The following is a 15454-nucleotide window of genomic DNA, read 5'->3' as shown; positions in this document are numbered from 1 at the left end:
TTCCATAACCTAAGGCTTTAGTTAACACATTAGCAGGAGTGCTACGCCAATATACAGGCAGCACATTTTTTAAATAAGAACCTCTAAAATTATTGTTTAAGCATTCCATTTATAAAGTGCTGATTTTTTTTCAGACACCGAAGTATGTTTGATTTGGACCACGGATCTATTTTTTTGGGACATCTGATCTCAGAATTTGGATCAGCTTTAAAATACGTCCTATAAAATAGCAGTGAATAGTCTACTCACCCTGAGAAGGAACAGCTTAGGACAATCACAAAAGCGTAACGAACGGCAGAGCTGAGACTGAAGACCCACTAGCCTGTGGAACAGACTTTTTGCACTTACACGATTTTCCTTCATTCAGAAGAAATATCACAGTTTGCTGGCAGAATATCAAGTTTAGGACTGAAGATCAGTGATATAGAAAAGCACATGCTTGGACTGTGGTCTGAGATTTGAACCTGCCACGTTCTGTGATCCTATCTAGGTAACACACAGGTAGAGTCTTGGCTAAGAGGTTTATCTCCAGACTGCTTCCTGACAAGAAAGAAGCAGGATTTCTGATACATTACTTAATCAGCACTTTATCCTACTTACAAATCTCAAAATTGTAGCATTCCTTCTACTCCTCCTCCTTGACTGTCTCCATGAAAACCTGAGGCATTGAGAAGGTAAAGAAAAAGAATGTGTCTTCTTGCAACAGCAAGAGAAAATACTTGCATATTTAGGACCTGTATTTTCCTCCTACAGAACACTGCATTTGGTCCTACCCATTCTCACCAGATATACCCCACCCCCAGACTGTCAGCTTACCAGAGGCAAGATTCATTGATGAAAGCACAGAATTGAGTTTCACTTCCAAATCCAATCACTTGCCTTACCACTTGACAACTACAACCAAATTAGTTTCTTTACATTAGTAAAAAATAACTGTTTTCCAAAGAACTTCAGAAGTAGTTTTTGTAAACCATTTCTGAGTTCCTCATATGATGAACTTATTTATATTGCACAAAACAGAAACAAGAAGGTGACCTGCTTATTATTCCTTTATGAACAAAAAAAAGAAAATGAACTTGTTAGATGAAAATTGTGTTTAATTAGTGGTAGGTACCAAACCACTCTTGAAATCAGTGCATCCGTGCTACTAAGCAACATAACAAATCTATGCAGATATCATTTATTCTATTTTGATTCCAGTATAATTTTTTTCCAACACATCCTTTGCTTAATCCCCAATCTACTCATCCAAAACACAATACAAGCTATACTTAGTTTTCTATTATTACTTAGAAGTAAAAAAATTTGTTCTTTAATATTTTGGCTTCAAGAAAAGACAGCTTGTGAATCCAGTGGCAATCTCCATTAAGAATTTTTTTAGTTTCCAGAGTCCTATCACTTAAAGTCTTCCACAGATTAAGCCAAATCTATGGTTAAAATTCAAAATACAAAAGATATGAATTATGTTTTTATAAAAATGTAAAAAGCTAGTCAAAATTACATGTTTAGATATTTAATCTCTGAACAATGGAGTATAGCAGCAGGGAACTTAAATATTATAACTATCAACAATAAATACAAGAAATTAATGCAAAGATTGCAATAGAAGGATTCTTGAGTACAATGAGAATATAAAGAGACATTCTAATTTGTACAAAAACCATCCCAACTCTGTATACAATCTCTTCTATAAATACAACCAGATAAGATGAAATGCTTATTTGCAAATAATAGTTATTAAAAAGTGTGCTTTATTGGGGTTTTCATTCGTTCTCTTGGCAGGTGTAGTTTGCAGGAAGTCTGTAAGGACAAATTTCCAAAATTAGATATTTTAATTTCTCCAGAAGTTGTATTTTAAATACAAGTAACAACAGATGCAGAACACACTTGATTTCCACGGGAACAATAAACACCGTAACAAATGCATTAGCATTAGCAGGTGTGTAACAATAAGGTGAATTGTTTAACAAACCAAGTTTACCTATAGTGGAGCATGAAATTGGCTGTGCATTGCTATTGCCTGTTGAAGTTTCTCCTCTTTGGCTCGTCTGCAGTGGCAGAGCTATGAAAAAAGACATACAAGACTGAATTCTAAAAGCAGTTTTTTGTAATGCATACTGCAGTTTCTCCTTACTGATTTAGCTATTTTACAGGCTCTTTAAAGAAAGAAAACCCTGCCTAACCTACCTCCCTTCCAAGCTTTGGGCTGAACAATGGTCTATACAGATAACATTATTCTATCCAAAACTGTTTATAAGAGGATTCTTTCCAATGTTACAAAATGCATTTATTTGGCACCTTTAAAGAAAGGTACACTACTTGTACACTACACAAGTTACTTTTGTCACAGCATGAACAAGAATGGTGGTTTTTGAACCCCAGTTACTTATTTGATGATAGCCATCAACAAAATTTGTTTAAGAAGTTTAATAAATTAAACATTAAGGTTGTTTAATGCAACATGTCAGTTTATGTCAACCTTCCAAATATGAAATTTACCATGTGGCTATCTTCCCCAATATCTATACAAGATACAGAAGAAATTGGCACAAAAATATCTGCAACAGCACATTAATATGGTCTAATGCAGAAGACCTTTGCACTCCCATCTTAGAAGTATGTGCCTTTGGAATGCAGATTATAGTCTAAAGAAACTGAAGCCATTTAAGGATTTTTTCTCCTTCTGTCAAAGCTCACTAAAGCACTGTTCTGTATCACACGACTGCTCAAACTCTTAAAAAAAGAAGTCCTAAATTTATTCACTGTGTGTTGTACATGTCTTGGATTAGAAGTACTTGTGTATTACATACCGTTCTCTTTTCCATGAAACTACTAAGAAAGTCATCTATCTCTGTTTTGCCTTCCAAGAAGTCTTCTGCAATAGTATCAGACTCCTCTTCAGCTTCATGAGCAGCTACTTTAAGTCTGGCCTGCAGAGCACTTGGACTGCAACTCTAAGAAAATAAAAAGTCCAATGTAATATTAACCTGTCTGTTAAAACTCATATTTTCAAAAATAATGACTATATAAATATGGAATATGTGGACAGAGCACTATTATTACATAAAAGCCTAAGTAACCAGATGAAGTTCCATCTCCAAGTTACAGAGATGGAACTCTAGCTTGTTAAACTAGAAAGGTTCCAATGTGAGAAAAGTGTTGCTAGTTTAGGTCTTGATACACAATCATTCACACAAATGAATAAAGTTTTTCAACTTTTACCCTACAGTGTAGAAAGCATCCAGCTTGGAAATCTGACAAGTTCTCAAGTGCATGATTTCTGAGTAGAACTAACATTTCAAGTGTCTTCAATAAATAGGGTCTACTTTTGAAAATCAGTTGTGAACCTGAGAAGTATAAAAAGGTAAAAAAGAACTTACTGTTCAGCTTTTAAATACCCTTGAAATGATTGTGGAGAAGACAGGAAAGCAAAAAGCACCTACTCAAGAAGTAGATAGACTGCTAATCTCAATCAGTGTACTCATTTTTCTGTTCTTATAAACCTCAAACCTTACTTCTGTTTATTGCATACAATTGCATTTTTTTTTCTCGAATATATCTGGGCAGGTAAACAGGACATGATTCACATCCAGTAGGAGTCTGAAGAGAGCCAGAACTGCAAAATTAAGGCATTTATACATTTTAGATGCTTGGCCTAACCTTCATCTACCCTATGAAAAATCTTTTACTTATGTACTTTAAAATCTTAATGTAATCAAAAATTTCCTGTTAAATTGATCTTGTACAAAATACAGAGAGTTTGCTCTAATAAAAGAGGACTAAAATTCACTCAATACAAGTAAAAATACTTGTTTGGAAATTTGAAGGAAAGAGAGCAGGAGATACCTGTGCACAGCAAACATCACTACATGAAGAAATAGCATATTGGGAAAAAAAGCAGAAAAATTCAACTGCTAGTCCTCAGCTCTCAGCCTCCTATCCATCACTAAATTGAATCAGCAAATCTAATTTAGAGAAAAGAAAAGGGACTACAGCAATGCAATGTTATGTCCTGTTCTTAAGTGGTTTCTTGCAAAAATAGGTGGTTTATCCATGTCAACTACCTCTACCCACTTTAAGGTCAAAGGAGTCAGACTCTTCTGATTTTCAAGTGAGGAAATCTCTAATATTTTGACCACCTATGAAATCATTTGGTTTGCCATCATTCAACTTTTTGGGTTTTTTTTTTTTTTTTTTTTTTTTTTTTTTTTTTTTTTTATTATTTGTTTTCTTATTTTGGGGGCATTCAGAAATTCAGGTACTATGCATGCTAAACTGATGGACTGTTGCATTCTCAGGTGACAAGTCTTGCAAATTATGAAGATTTTAGTGCAGAAAGTGGTTTATCAGAAGTTATATCTTCTAATAAATACCCTGGTAAACATACCAAGAAATTATTCTCCTCCTCCAATACTTTCTGAATTAATAACTTCTGCCCTGTTTACACGGTAAAACATGCAAGGTTTGACAGCACATAGAGCACATTGCCTGAAGTAAGCATGCCTAGTGAATTGCAGAATTTAAGTTCCTGAAGTTATTGAGCACTTTCATCTGGCACAGTTTTACAAGCTCATTATCTTAAATGAGTACCATTAATTGAACAAGCCTTCTTTAAAAATTATTCTATTCTTAAAACTGGTTTGGACTGGGATTGTACTAAACAGTTCTAGATGTACATTACTCTTTTCTTCCAACTCCTTTGCTCCTATTGTAGCAGTAAAAAATAAAAACCCAATGAGAAAAGCCATTATTTTGCTTTTAACTGTTTGGTACATCATTCAATTTTTTTCATATTTGACGAAATACTTAATCTACTTCATATTAAATGAGAGTTTAACCAAAACAATATTCCTAATGGGTAAAGATACATATCAAAATTTCAGATTTATCGAAGTATTCTTAAAGGATGTCATGTAGGAATTATACCTCACTAAGTTCATGCTGTCTTTGCATCTTTTTTTCAAAGGCTGCTTTCATTTGCGTGAGTTGCTCATACTGGAAGGAAGAAGAAAAGGAACATTATCACCTTGAAAAAATTCCAGATATTACCACTCATATTGCTGAAGATTATTTTATTGTTAACTTACTTTATCCAACACTGTCTGTCTTTTTGCTTCAAGACTAGGCTCCAGCAACAGGTTTTTTTCTGAAAAATAAAATCACCATTACTACTTTTTTTTAAAGGATTTAGTTCACAGAACAAAGCCACACATGTTAACATTTTGACAGCTTACTTGCCAGCTCTTCAATGCTTTTCACTAACTCATCTCTGTCAGTAATGACTTGCTTCAGCTGTGGAAGAGTCACAAACTGTTCCAGTAACACCTCCTCTTGCTCATTCATACTGGTCAGCTGTGATATACTGTACTCAAACAGAAAGAAAGTACATTTAAAGCTGAAAACACCACATGTAAAGTAGTTCACTTCTTCCAGAATTTGAGGCATTTTTTGGGACTTTACAAATACATGACAGTTGAGCACAACTTATTTTTCCTTTTTCTACTGGATTGTGGGTTCTACTATATGCAGCAGTGAGTTTAAAAAGCAGCATGTTAAAAAATATCTTTCATTTCAAGCCTTACTTCCCATAATGCTACTATAGTGGGTTGACTATGTTGAGCTACCAGATGCCCCCTCAGCTGCTCTCTCAGTTCCCCTCCTCAACAGGCTATGGAGGAAAATCTCAGGGGTTTAGATAAAAACAGTGAAGTCACTTACCAGTTACAATCAAACACAAAAACACTCTCAGAAAAATTTAACTGAATTTATTGTCAATTACAGTAAGAGTTGGATGGTAAGCAAAAAAGGCAAAAACTAAAATACTGCTCCATTTTTCCTCAGGCTCAACCTCATTCCTTCATGCCCAACACTGTCTCTCCCTGTCTCCCTCTCCTTGGGGCAAAGGGGGAACTGCAAGTGTAGCAGTCAGTCCCCAACAGTTCATCTCTGCTTCTCCTTCCTTCTCACACTTCACCCCTGCTCCACAGGCTGCATTCAGTTCCTGGCATGAGTATCCTTCAGGGCATATCCAACATTGGGTCCTTCCTGGACTGCAGTGTGGGTAACTGCTCCAGCACAGTCCTCTCAGCTACAGGGTACATTTTACAAATACCCATACTACTGCAATCTTTTCCAAAACTTCCATGGGCTGTGGAAAAGTAACTGCTCTGGTACGTGGAGAACCTCCTTCTCATCCTTCTTCCCTGACCTTGGTGTTTGCAGGATTATCACATTTTTCCATTCCTCCCCTCAATCCTCACTGCCTCTGCTCCTTCTAGAATGTTTTCAGAGGCAGTGCCTGCTTCACTAATGGACTCAGGAGTCTTGCAGTGGGTCTGCTGCCAAACCAGCTGTGCGGGGCACAGGGGCAGCTCCTGACCCTTTCTCACAAAGGCCACTCAAAAAGCCCCTTTACCAAAACCAGAACTATTCAGAACAGCTGCAATACCTCTGTCATTCCATTAAACAACCAACAGAAGAATAATGGAATTTTAATCCAGCCGCTTGATCAGAATGTTTTAACAAATTACACTTCCCTGCAAAAATCTTAATTTGCTGTTATGTAATAAGGATGCTGTCAGAACTTAAAAGCTAAGTCAGCTAAACTAAACGGGTTCTTTGGGAAGTGTCAAAGGAAAAGAAAAAGCCACCCCAGTTGAAACAACAGTTTTCAATTGCTTAACTATGACACCACCAGAAAGATGTGAGATCTGAAGGAGTTTATAGTGAATTTGTAACCTATTCCACCCCACATAACTGATCTAGGAAACTGTCTCATTAGATCTGAGCAAGCTGCTGGGAGCAATAACTAATACAGCTTGTTTGAATAATGACAAACAGATGAAAATATTTGTGTAGTATGTGTATAAGGTATTTAGATGTAGCAGTGATTTGCACTGGGACAGCAGACACATTTACCTCCTGGATTTGCCTAAGCCAGCCTCCCCTGAACATGCTGAGCTGCTCACAAAGCAGTTCCCCATTTACCCTGCACTACAGTTCTTTGGCATTTAGGAGAATGTAATTTTTGAACCAGCCTCAAGCTACTCCATTTCCTCCTTCAAAAGTTATGCTTATTGAATTACTAGAAATTAAGTCCCTTGTAAGGCCTCAGAAAAAAGCAAAACACTGAGAGCAAGAAACAGTAAAAATAAATACTTCTTTTCCTGGTGTTGAATCAAGTACTGCTCCTGCTGACCAAACTCTAAAGAAGCAGCACATTTGAATATAAAGCAGGTTTATTTTCTGACTACAATACTTTGGTATGTGGCAGTTCCCCTAATTATAATTTCTACAAAACCCTTTCAGTGATGTGTACAGACCTCTGACAAAAATCAGATACAGGCCAGTAGTACAGTACAGTGCCTTTCAGTAACTATAGCAGTTCAGCTAACCTCTGGAAATTTACCTTAGTTCTGAGAGCTCTGGAAAGGTATCAGGAATATCAGGCATCTTGTATGTAAATCCATTCTGGCCAACCTGAGTCAAAATTTAGAAATGCTTAGTAGATTTCTCAAGTGCAGTTTCTTGATATTTAACCTGATTAATCGAGAACTGAAAATTAATATTTTCCATCAACAAGAGAAGCACAAAAAGCAGTAAGAAGCAGTAGTATCTGAACAGAAAACAACTCAACCAATGCAACAAAATGCTTGAAGATGTTTGGGGTAACATGTCATAAAAGATGAGTCAGTTTTGGAGGAAAATAATTCTGTTTTGCTACGTCCTTCATTTGAAAGCAGCTGAATGACAGAGAAAATACACAGGAATAGTAAAACTCACAGAAGTGAGAACAGAGAAGGAGATTGACACTTTGATCTCTTTCATGTGGTTTTCAGAGCTATAATCTCTCAGAAAACAAATGTTTTAGACAAGGAAAAAACAGTTGTAGAAAATTTAAATTGCATAAAGTTACAAAAGTGCCTTCCAAGCCTAAGAAAACTTGTTTCCATAGACATGATTTGATTTAAGACTAAACATTTAGATACAAAGTTTTATTAAAAATAAAATTTCTTCCAGAGTTCATCAGCAACAGGGAGTTTAAGTATAAACATACAAGATAAAATGCTTCACATAAAGACTTGAGATTGCACATTTCCCTCACCTAATAGGTTCTGAGCAGGAAAGCAAGCAAGAGAAAATGTCTTCTGTGGTTGGAGATACAGCTCCAGCTGCCCTATGGGGGAGTACAGCTCCAAAACAAAACCCCTATCATCAAAGGCCATTAACATAACACTAGTTTCATTGAAACTCAGACAAACTTGTTGCTCTGACTTCAAGTTCTAAAAAATTCATCAAAGCCAGAATGACACTTTTGCTTCCCTAGCACCAGCAAAACAATGAAGTTCACTCACTCAAGCGCTTCCCTGAGTTTAACAGCAATGCCCTGTGTGCCTCTAAGGGCACTTACACCCAGTGTCTGCCAGCCTAAAGAGCAGAACTCAGCACACCGACCTGCAGCACCGCCTCTGCTGTGGGGACAGGCAGCGGCAGATCGGCAATCAAGCCATAGGAGGGAGCAGCAGGCTTGTCTGTAGTGTAGCTTGAAGGAACTGATTCAGAAATGGGCATGGGTGCCATTGTTCTGTTTGTTTCTTGAGGTGGATATGGAGGGAGAAATGGAAACCCCTGAGGAGCAAAAGGAGGCATTCCAGCTGGTTTGTTGTAAAGGCTAAAAACAAACAAAACCACAACCATGAGCAACCAACTGCTTATAGCACGTCTTGTCATTTGAATTATAATTACGAGACCACACATAAGACATAAGAATGAATTTTCAAGTGACCATAAACTTTGTATTTTCTGCTCTCAGTTGCTTCCAATGTAATAACCCTTTCTGTCTAATACTGCAATATAGTCTAGAACTCCATTAATCTACATTCTTGTAGAACAGCCAAATACACACTTACACTCAATTATCAGAAAGCTATTTCTCAAAAATTTATGACAGCATAATTTTAAATTGTTTCCATCCTAAAGTTGTGAGAAAAACATCTGTGTCATACATTAGTTCTTATGCATGGTATAGCATTTAATAGCTTGGGCAACACACAAGTAATTACTTCTAAATAACAGGAATGATTTTTTTTAAAATTCACAACTGCAGCCACACCTAAACTTAATATCACCGTCAGCCATGAGAACCACAGTTGTGGCTCAGACACAATCTGAATTTAACACAATTCTTTAAATCACCCAATTTCTGCTGCACATGGTGCAAGAGGAACTGTCTTAAGCCTGGGAGATTATGAATAGAATATGAAAAAACACAACTGCTCAGATAATGAAATACAGCAAATTCCAGATTTCAACTGGTAATGTAAAAATTTATTTTTCAAGAAAATGGATATAAAGTTACATCAGGCATGTTGATTCAGTAACTCCAATGAAATCTAGTGTCTCTTCTAAAAACAATCAGGTCATCTACCATGCACATGAAATTGTGCAAGGACAGGGAATCTAATTCTTCCGGTATATCCATTACATATTCCTGTCTCTGCCCTCCTTATAATTGGTTTAGTAGCTTTTTGAAAAACTAATAGACATTTATGATGTTTTGATAACTTACTATGGAAATGACGTTGAGCTAGGAGCTAGAACCGGAGGATTCTTCCAAAACTCATCCAGTAAACTCTGAATAATTTTTCCAAGATCTGAATGCATTGTAAACTGGGAAAAACACAAAACAAAATCCAAAGAATTAAAATTATGTCTGGAATCCAAGTGTTCCAAAATGTGCTGAACTTGATTGTTTATTATACCCACATGAGAGTGCTGAAAAGCTATTTCAGACATACTAGCTAATCCAAACTATATATACATAAACTCCAAATAAAGTGATAAAGCAACCCAGAGTTGAACAGAAACTAAAAGTCTTTTGTATATTCCATTATCAGTGGAGAGTCAATGAAGTACCACATTGCTATTGAACAAGCAAAAATCCCCACTTCAGTTACCAAGCTACATTTGTGCAAAGAACAGAAGAGGAAAAAAAATAAAATCTGAGGACAAAGGCACTAACTACATTCCAAAAGAGTCAGAACCTCCATCCACTCAAGAAAAAATAGGACAATCTTGTTGACAAAAAGACCAGCATATTAAAATCCTGAATATTGGAGCTAAAACCTTGACGCCATTCTAATAGGATTAGGCTAGAAAGAACTATGTTACAAAACTGACTTAAAGCATCCCTCTCCTTTATTTGGAATACACTGGAATGTAATTGGAAGAGCTGTGCAATTAACAATAACCAAAAAAATGTGATAGTAATTTTCTAAGCCTTCATAACTTAAAATAGTTTTAGATACATGGAATACTCAAGTCAGAAATGGTATCAGTAAAAGAATAACTAGAATAACTACTGAACACTTCTGAATTTATTTTCAGGCCCTGAAATACAGTTTGAAAAAGATTAGGATCTATACTAATCTTTTTTACCCGGATTATTAACAATAATCTAGTGTGACATGTATTAAATGCTATTAACAGTAGATCTGTGTGAAGCTACAAATAATACATACATTACTTATTAATGGACCGGTCACATATACCCCCTGCTTGTCCATTAAATGATGTCTCACAGGTGGGAAAACACTGATGACTGGCTTTTCCTGAGGAAACTGAGGTGGAAGCAAACTGCAAATACAAGAATAATTATTACTACAGTGACACCTCATGATAAAGTTTGCATAAGAAGGCTTCTTATGAAAAAAAAAAGTACTATTAATTACATAAACATACTTTTCTATGAAAACTCTTATGGACAAGTGCACAATGAATTAAGCATACAAAAGGATTATTCAGTTACAAAATTTGAAGTCCAACAGATTGGAGCACCAGACTTCCACAAAACTGAAGAGAGCATTTTTTGGGCAAAATTGTAAGTATAACAAAGGAGCACAGAATATTCTGAGTTGGAGAGGACCCACAAAGATCACTGAGTCCAGCTCTTAAGTGCATGGCCCATACAGGCACTGAACCTGCAGCCTTGGTGTTATTAGCACATGGTCTGACAAACTAATAGACAACAAAAAAGCCATAGCATAACAAGAACATTTTCAAATATAGATGCTATTACTACAAATACAATGCAGTGTAGCCTGTAAGAATATTAGGCCAACTCTGCAGGGCCAAGTAATATAAAACTTGTGAACAGAATACTATCAACACTTGCCAGAACAAAGTGTACCCCCAAAGTAAATTTGCACTAATATTACAATAAATCACTTGAGTTACAGAACCTTCACCACGGTAAGAGTATGGAGTTACAGCAGACTAAGAAATTTCCAATCAAGTTTATTTTCAGTGGCAGAGAATCAAAGTTACCAGAAATCCTCAAGCATTTTCCCCTAGTTACCTTCAACTAAAATCATATAGCTACCTTAGGAACTGAGAACAGTAAAATATGATTTTGCTCTCAGCTGAAAATCTGTATCTTGTACAGAGCCAGTTCCACCCAGATCACTATAACCACTAATATAAATCCAGGTTATGGTTCCTGAAATTAATTATGAGCTGGGAGCAGCTTATACTCTATTACCAGTTAGTTGTTTTTGTTTTTTTTTTTAAGAACAATTTTAATTTTCAAGATGTGCATAGATGCAGCCCGCTCTACTTACATGTTAATGTTAATTGTCAAGTTGTTTACAGTGAATGGCAGTCGATATTCCACATCTTTCTGTATTTCTGCAATGCTGTCAAAGAAAAAATTGTTAGCATCCATTGCATGGTCAATATAACAGCTAAAAGTCTAAAAGAAACAAGCATGACCTCAGATATTTGTATTCAGTTTAGTTTTGAAAAGCCCTGTAAGAACAAAATTGAAAAGTCTGGAGTATGCAAATAGTCTTCAGCATTCTATATTGAATATTAAGATTTAAGCAAAAATAAAAATAGTGGATTTAACATTTAAACCTCATAAATGGTCACAAGCAAATGAACTATGGTAGGAGAAATCACACTACTCATGCATCTGACAATAATCTCAACTTATCTTTCTCCCATTACTGGCTTAATTTAAGACAACACATCAGTGTTATTTTAATATACTGAATTTTATCTGATTAAACATTTACTTCACCAAGGCATTATATCAGGTTCACATTGCTCTGCAACACTGCCTTCAGATCAATATGCAGAATGTTTATTAGACTAGGCATTCTTCCTTAATAGACTAGCCTAATATTTAACAGTAGTTTTTACTATGTGCACCAAGCTCACTTGCACAAGCTTTCAAGAATTATCTGGAGTAAAGTTACATTCAACAATGTAAAGCTTCAGTGAGACTCAAGATCCAGGCTCTCCTGAAAGCACTTAAAAATCTAGTAAGGTAAAATCCAAATTTGTTTTTCCTGCAACAGGTAAATTACAGAGGGAAAAATCTTGAAATGAGCTACATTATTAGGAAGTTGATTTCAATACTCAAAGCATTCTACAATTTCCATGCACGGCAAGATTGTTTTGAAAGAGAGCATCCCAGAGAATGTGGAGGAGGTGAAGCTCAGAAGCAGAATTTCTAGGCAATAAGAAACATATCTAAGCAGAGAGTAAAAGACAGAAGGGCAGAAAACAAGCTTCCTTTTATAATGAATCAAAACAAACCATAAAAGCAGACTGGTTGCTCTTCCATGTATTTTTCCTGCTTGCACCTGGTTAATAACACTCTTTGTAACCTCCCCTCATACAGGAGAGGGAACACAGCTCCAATGGCAAATAATGCCAGCCAGGTGTTCCCAGAAAACATCTTTTGATCCAACTTCAGAAATGCTCCTCCATCCACTGCCAGGTACACTCCATACAAGTCCTTTCTCAAGAAACCCAGAACACATTACCTGCAAATGTGTGTTAAGAGTAGAATTGGGAGTGTTTTGTGTCCTTCCAAGGCACTACTGGGGCATAGAATTTAAGGCTTCAAAACGAAGTCTTTAAAAGCTTGGGGAACAAACGGGAGTAAGACACTAACTCAGCTATGAATCTTGCTTTCTGCAGCCTGATCTTATTCCTCTCATAGACAACTCAGTATTTGCTCTTTCCTGGTGAAATCACACGCTGTTTGAAGAAAATATCAAATATCTTCAGCACAGGAGAATTCAAATCAAGGGTTCTGCTGTGTTACACCACACACCACTATCTGCAACTTCTCATCCTTAACTGAAGGATTCTCCCCGGAATCTCTCACTCACATTCCTGCCCCGTAATCATCTGTCACACTTTTCATTAGCCTGCTGCAAAATCCTTTTGAGAAGGGTATATAATTACACTCCACTCACGTGGATACTGGGGAGGAAGATGAGGACAGAGAGTGAGGAGAAGAAAGCCAGAATCTCATTGAATGTTCAAACAGTTAACCCTGCTTAGGAAAAACCTTTAACTAATAACATTAGTTGTTGCTTCCCCAAGTGGGAATGAGCACATTGAAAAAATGATACATTCTTAACTTTGTCTAGAACAACAGCAAATGTAATAATCTCTTTTTTAAATGCAAAGGTTTTATTTCAAGCTCCTAACCTGAGAGGGGTTGTGTATAGGAAAGCTAGCTGCTTTACTGAAATTAAGATCACACATACCTGAGCTTTTATGACCTAAGACAACACAAACCAAACTTGACTAACTTAGTTAACTACAGCATACCAAGAATTTTGAGCATTTTGGTGAAGAGCAACAACAGTACTCATAAAGGAATAACATTTGGGCAGCTACCATGTCCCTTCCCCTCACCTCAATTCCTGGCTACAGCATCCGTTCCCTCACTGCCCGTGCTTGAGCTGGTGCCTGCACAAACAGCAGCAAACCAGTTCAGCAAGCTGACTGACAAAAACTGATCCCTTTACTGGGGACTTAATTCAGGATGAGCTCATCTCGTTGCCAGATTTTTAAAAAGTGGATACAAACAAAAGGCCAAGTAAGGCCAGCCTAACAAAAACTTTTAAGTTAACTAAGCTCCTATATGCCCACAAGAACAGCGCCTTGGGAAGTGAACTGTGTCCAAAATATCTGTGAAATTAGCTCTGAACAGACTTAGGCTTATTCAAGCAACAATACTTAGAAAACCATCATATTTATGTTCCCTATGTGATAATTCAAAAAATTAGGAATGGAAACTATCTGCAGTTATTAAACTTTGAAATGCATTTAGTATCTCTTCCACTTCTAGTGTCAGTATGATGTGACAGGAAGCATTCCCTGTCCTTTTTCTGAATTGTTTTGGAGGCAGCTACCATTTCAGTTCTACAGAAATCCTAGGAAGTTGCGTGTCAGTAGAATGCTTACTTCACGGTAACTATAACTTCAAATGCATGGAATGTGGATCTCCTTTTAAAATGCGAGGAGTTTTAAACCAGGCAAAACAGGGCAGCATACTGCCAAGAAGGAGTACCTCAGAATATACTGTTTTACTTTAAAATTGTGGATGTCGAACAGGAGTAAACACAACTGGCCTCTTCTCACCATCTAAAAAAGACTACTTTTTAAGGAGCAGCCAGTTTTTAGCAGGTAGCACTGAACACCAGGAAAGCGTAAAGCCAGTAGGGCTGCTATGCCACCGTGCCACTGCTGGCAGGCCACTGCGCCACATAACTCCTTGGTGCTCTACGTTTTAGTTTCAACTTTTAACCAACTACGCTATGACAAGCAGCTTCCAGAGAGGCTTTATCGCAAGACGTGGTGGCGTCACTCCGAAGACATTACACCCCATGAGCAGGCTTTCCGGGCAACGGCAAGTGAAACCGGGCACACCGACCTGCGCCCGATCACCCGGCCGGGCCCCACCGAGGCCCGCGGGGACGCCTCCCCAACAGCCAGCCGGACTCACAGTTCCCGAATTCCTGCTCCCGGCCCGCCGGGGTCCCACATCGCACGGTCCTCCGGCGGGGACCCCGCGGCAGCGCCCGGCGGGACGCTTCGGCCCCGGGACAGCGCGGGGCTGGGCCGGCCCGGGCTGCGGCGCCGCCGGCTCGGGGGCCCTGTTTACCCACACGGCCGCGAGGACCCAGCCAGGCCGCGCGGGGAGGGGACGGGGCGCAGCCGGGTTCCCGTATCCGCGCATAGAGAGACGCGGTACGCTACCGACACGCCACCGACTCCGCGCGGCCCCGGGACGGGCGACACACCGCGGCCCTCCCGCCCCCGCGCCCGCCGCGGCCACTCACGAGGCGTGCGCGGCGCGCAGGGACTCGACCTGGCGCTGCCGCTGCTGCTGGAGGCCGGTGCGCGCGGGCGGCGCGGCGGAGGCGGGGGCGGCGCCGCCCTTGGCGAGCGGGAACAGCCAGTTCATCGCGCGCGCGGCGGCACCGGAGGGGCGCGAGCGCACCCGCGGCACCGCGCGCACCTCACCGAGCGCCCGCGCGCGCCTGCGCGCGACGGCGGCCCCGCCGCCCCTGCCCCGCCCCGGAGCCGCCGCCGGCGGGGCCGCGTCAGCGCCGCGCGCCGCGACCCGAGCGGCGGAGGGGCGGGGCGG

The 15454-nt window shown here is 38.9% G+C and overlaps 1 protein-coding gene across 1 annotated transcript; it reads right to left on the bottom strand.

The window, feature by feature from the left end:
• Nucleotides 1-1166: 1166 nt before the first annotated feature.
• VPS37A (VPS37A subunit of ESCRT-I) lies at nt 1167-15271 on the bottom strand. Its single transcript, XM_063155964.1, has 12 exons — nt 15147-15271; nt 11619-11693; nt 10521-10635; nt 9569-9669; nt 8455-8671; nt 7409-7479; nt 5235-5362; nt 5088-5146; nt 4927-4995; nt 2811-2954; nt 1982-2062; nt 1167-1800 (listed from the first exon to the last, which is right to left on the bottom strand). The coding sequence occupies exons 1-11, from the start codon at nt 15269-15271 to the stop codon at nt 1982-1984; spliced, it is 1185 nt and encodes a 394-aa protein (XP_063012034.1). The 3' UTR covers nt 1167-1800.
• Nucleotides 15272-15454: the final 183 nt, after the last annotated feature.

The sequence above is a fragment of the Melospiza melodia genome, chromosome 5, assembly GCF_035770615.1.
Source record: "Melospiza melodia melodia isolate bMelMel2 chromosome 5, bMelMel2.pri, whole genome shotgun sequence".
In the NCBI taxonomy this organism is placed as follows: Eukaryota; Metazoa; Chordata; class Aves; order Passeriformes; family Passerellidae; genus Melospiza; species Melospiza melodia.
This window is presented reverse-complemented; position numbering and strand designations above follow the sequence as displayed.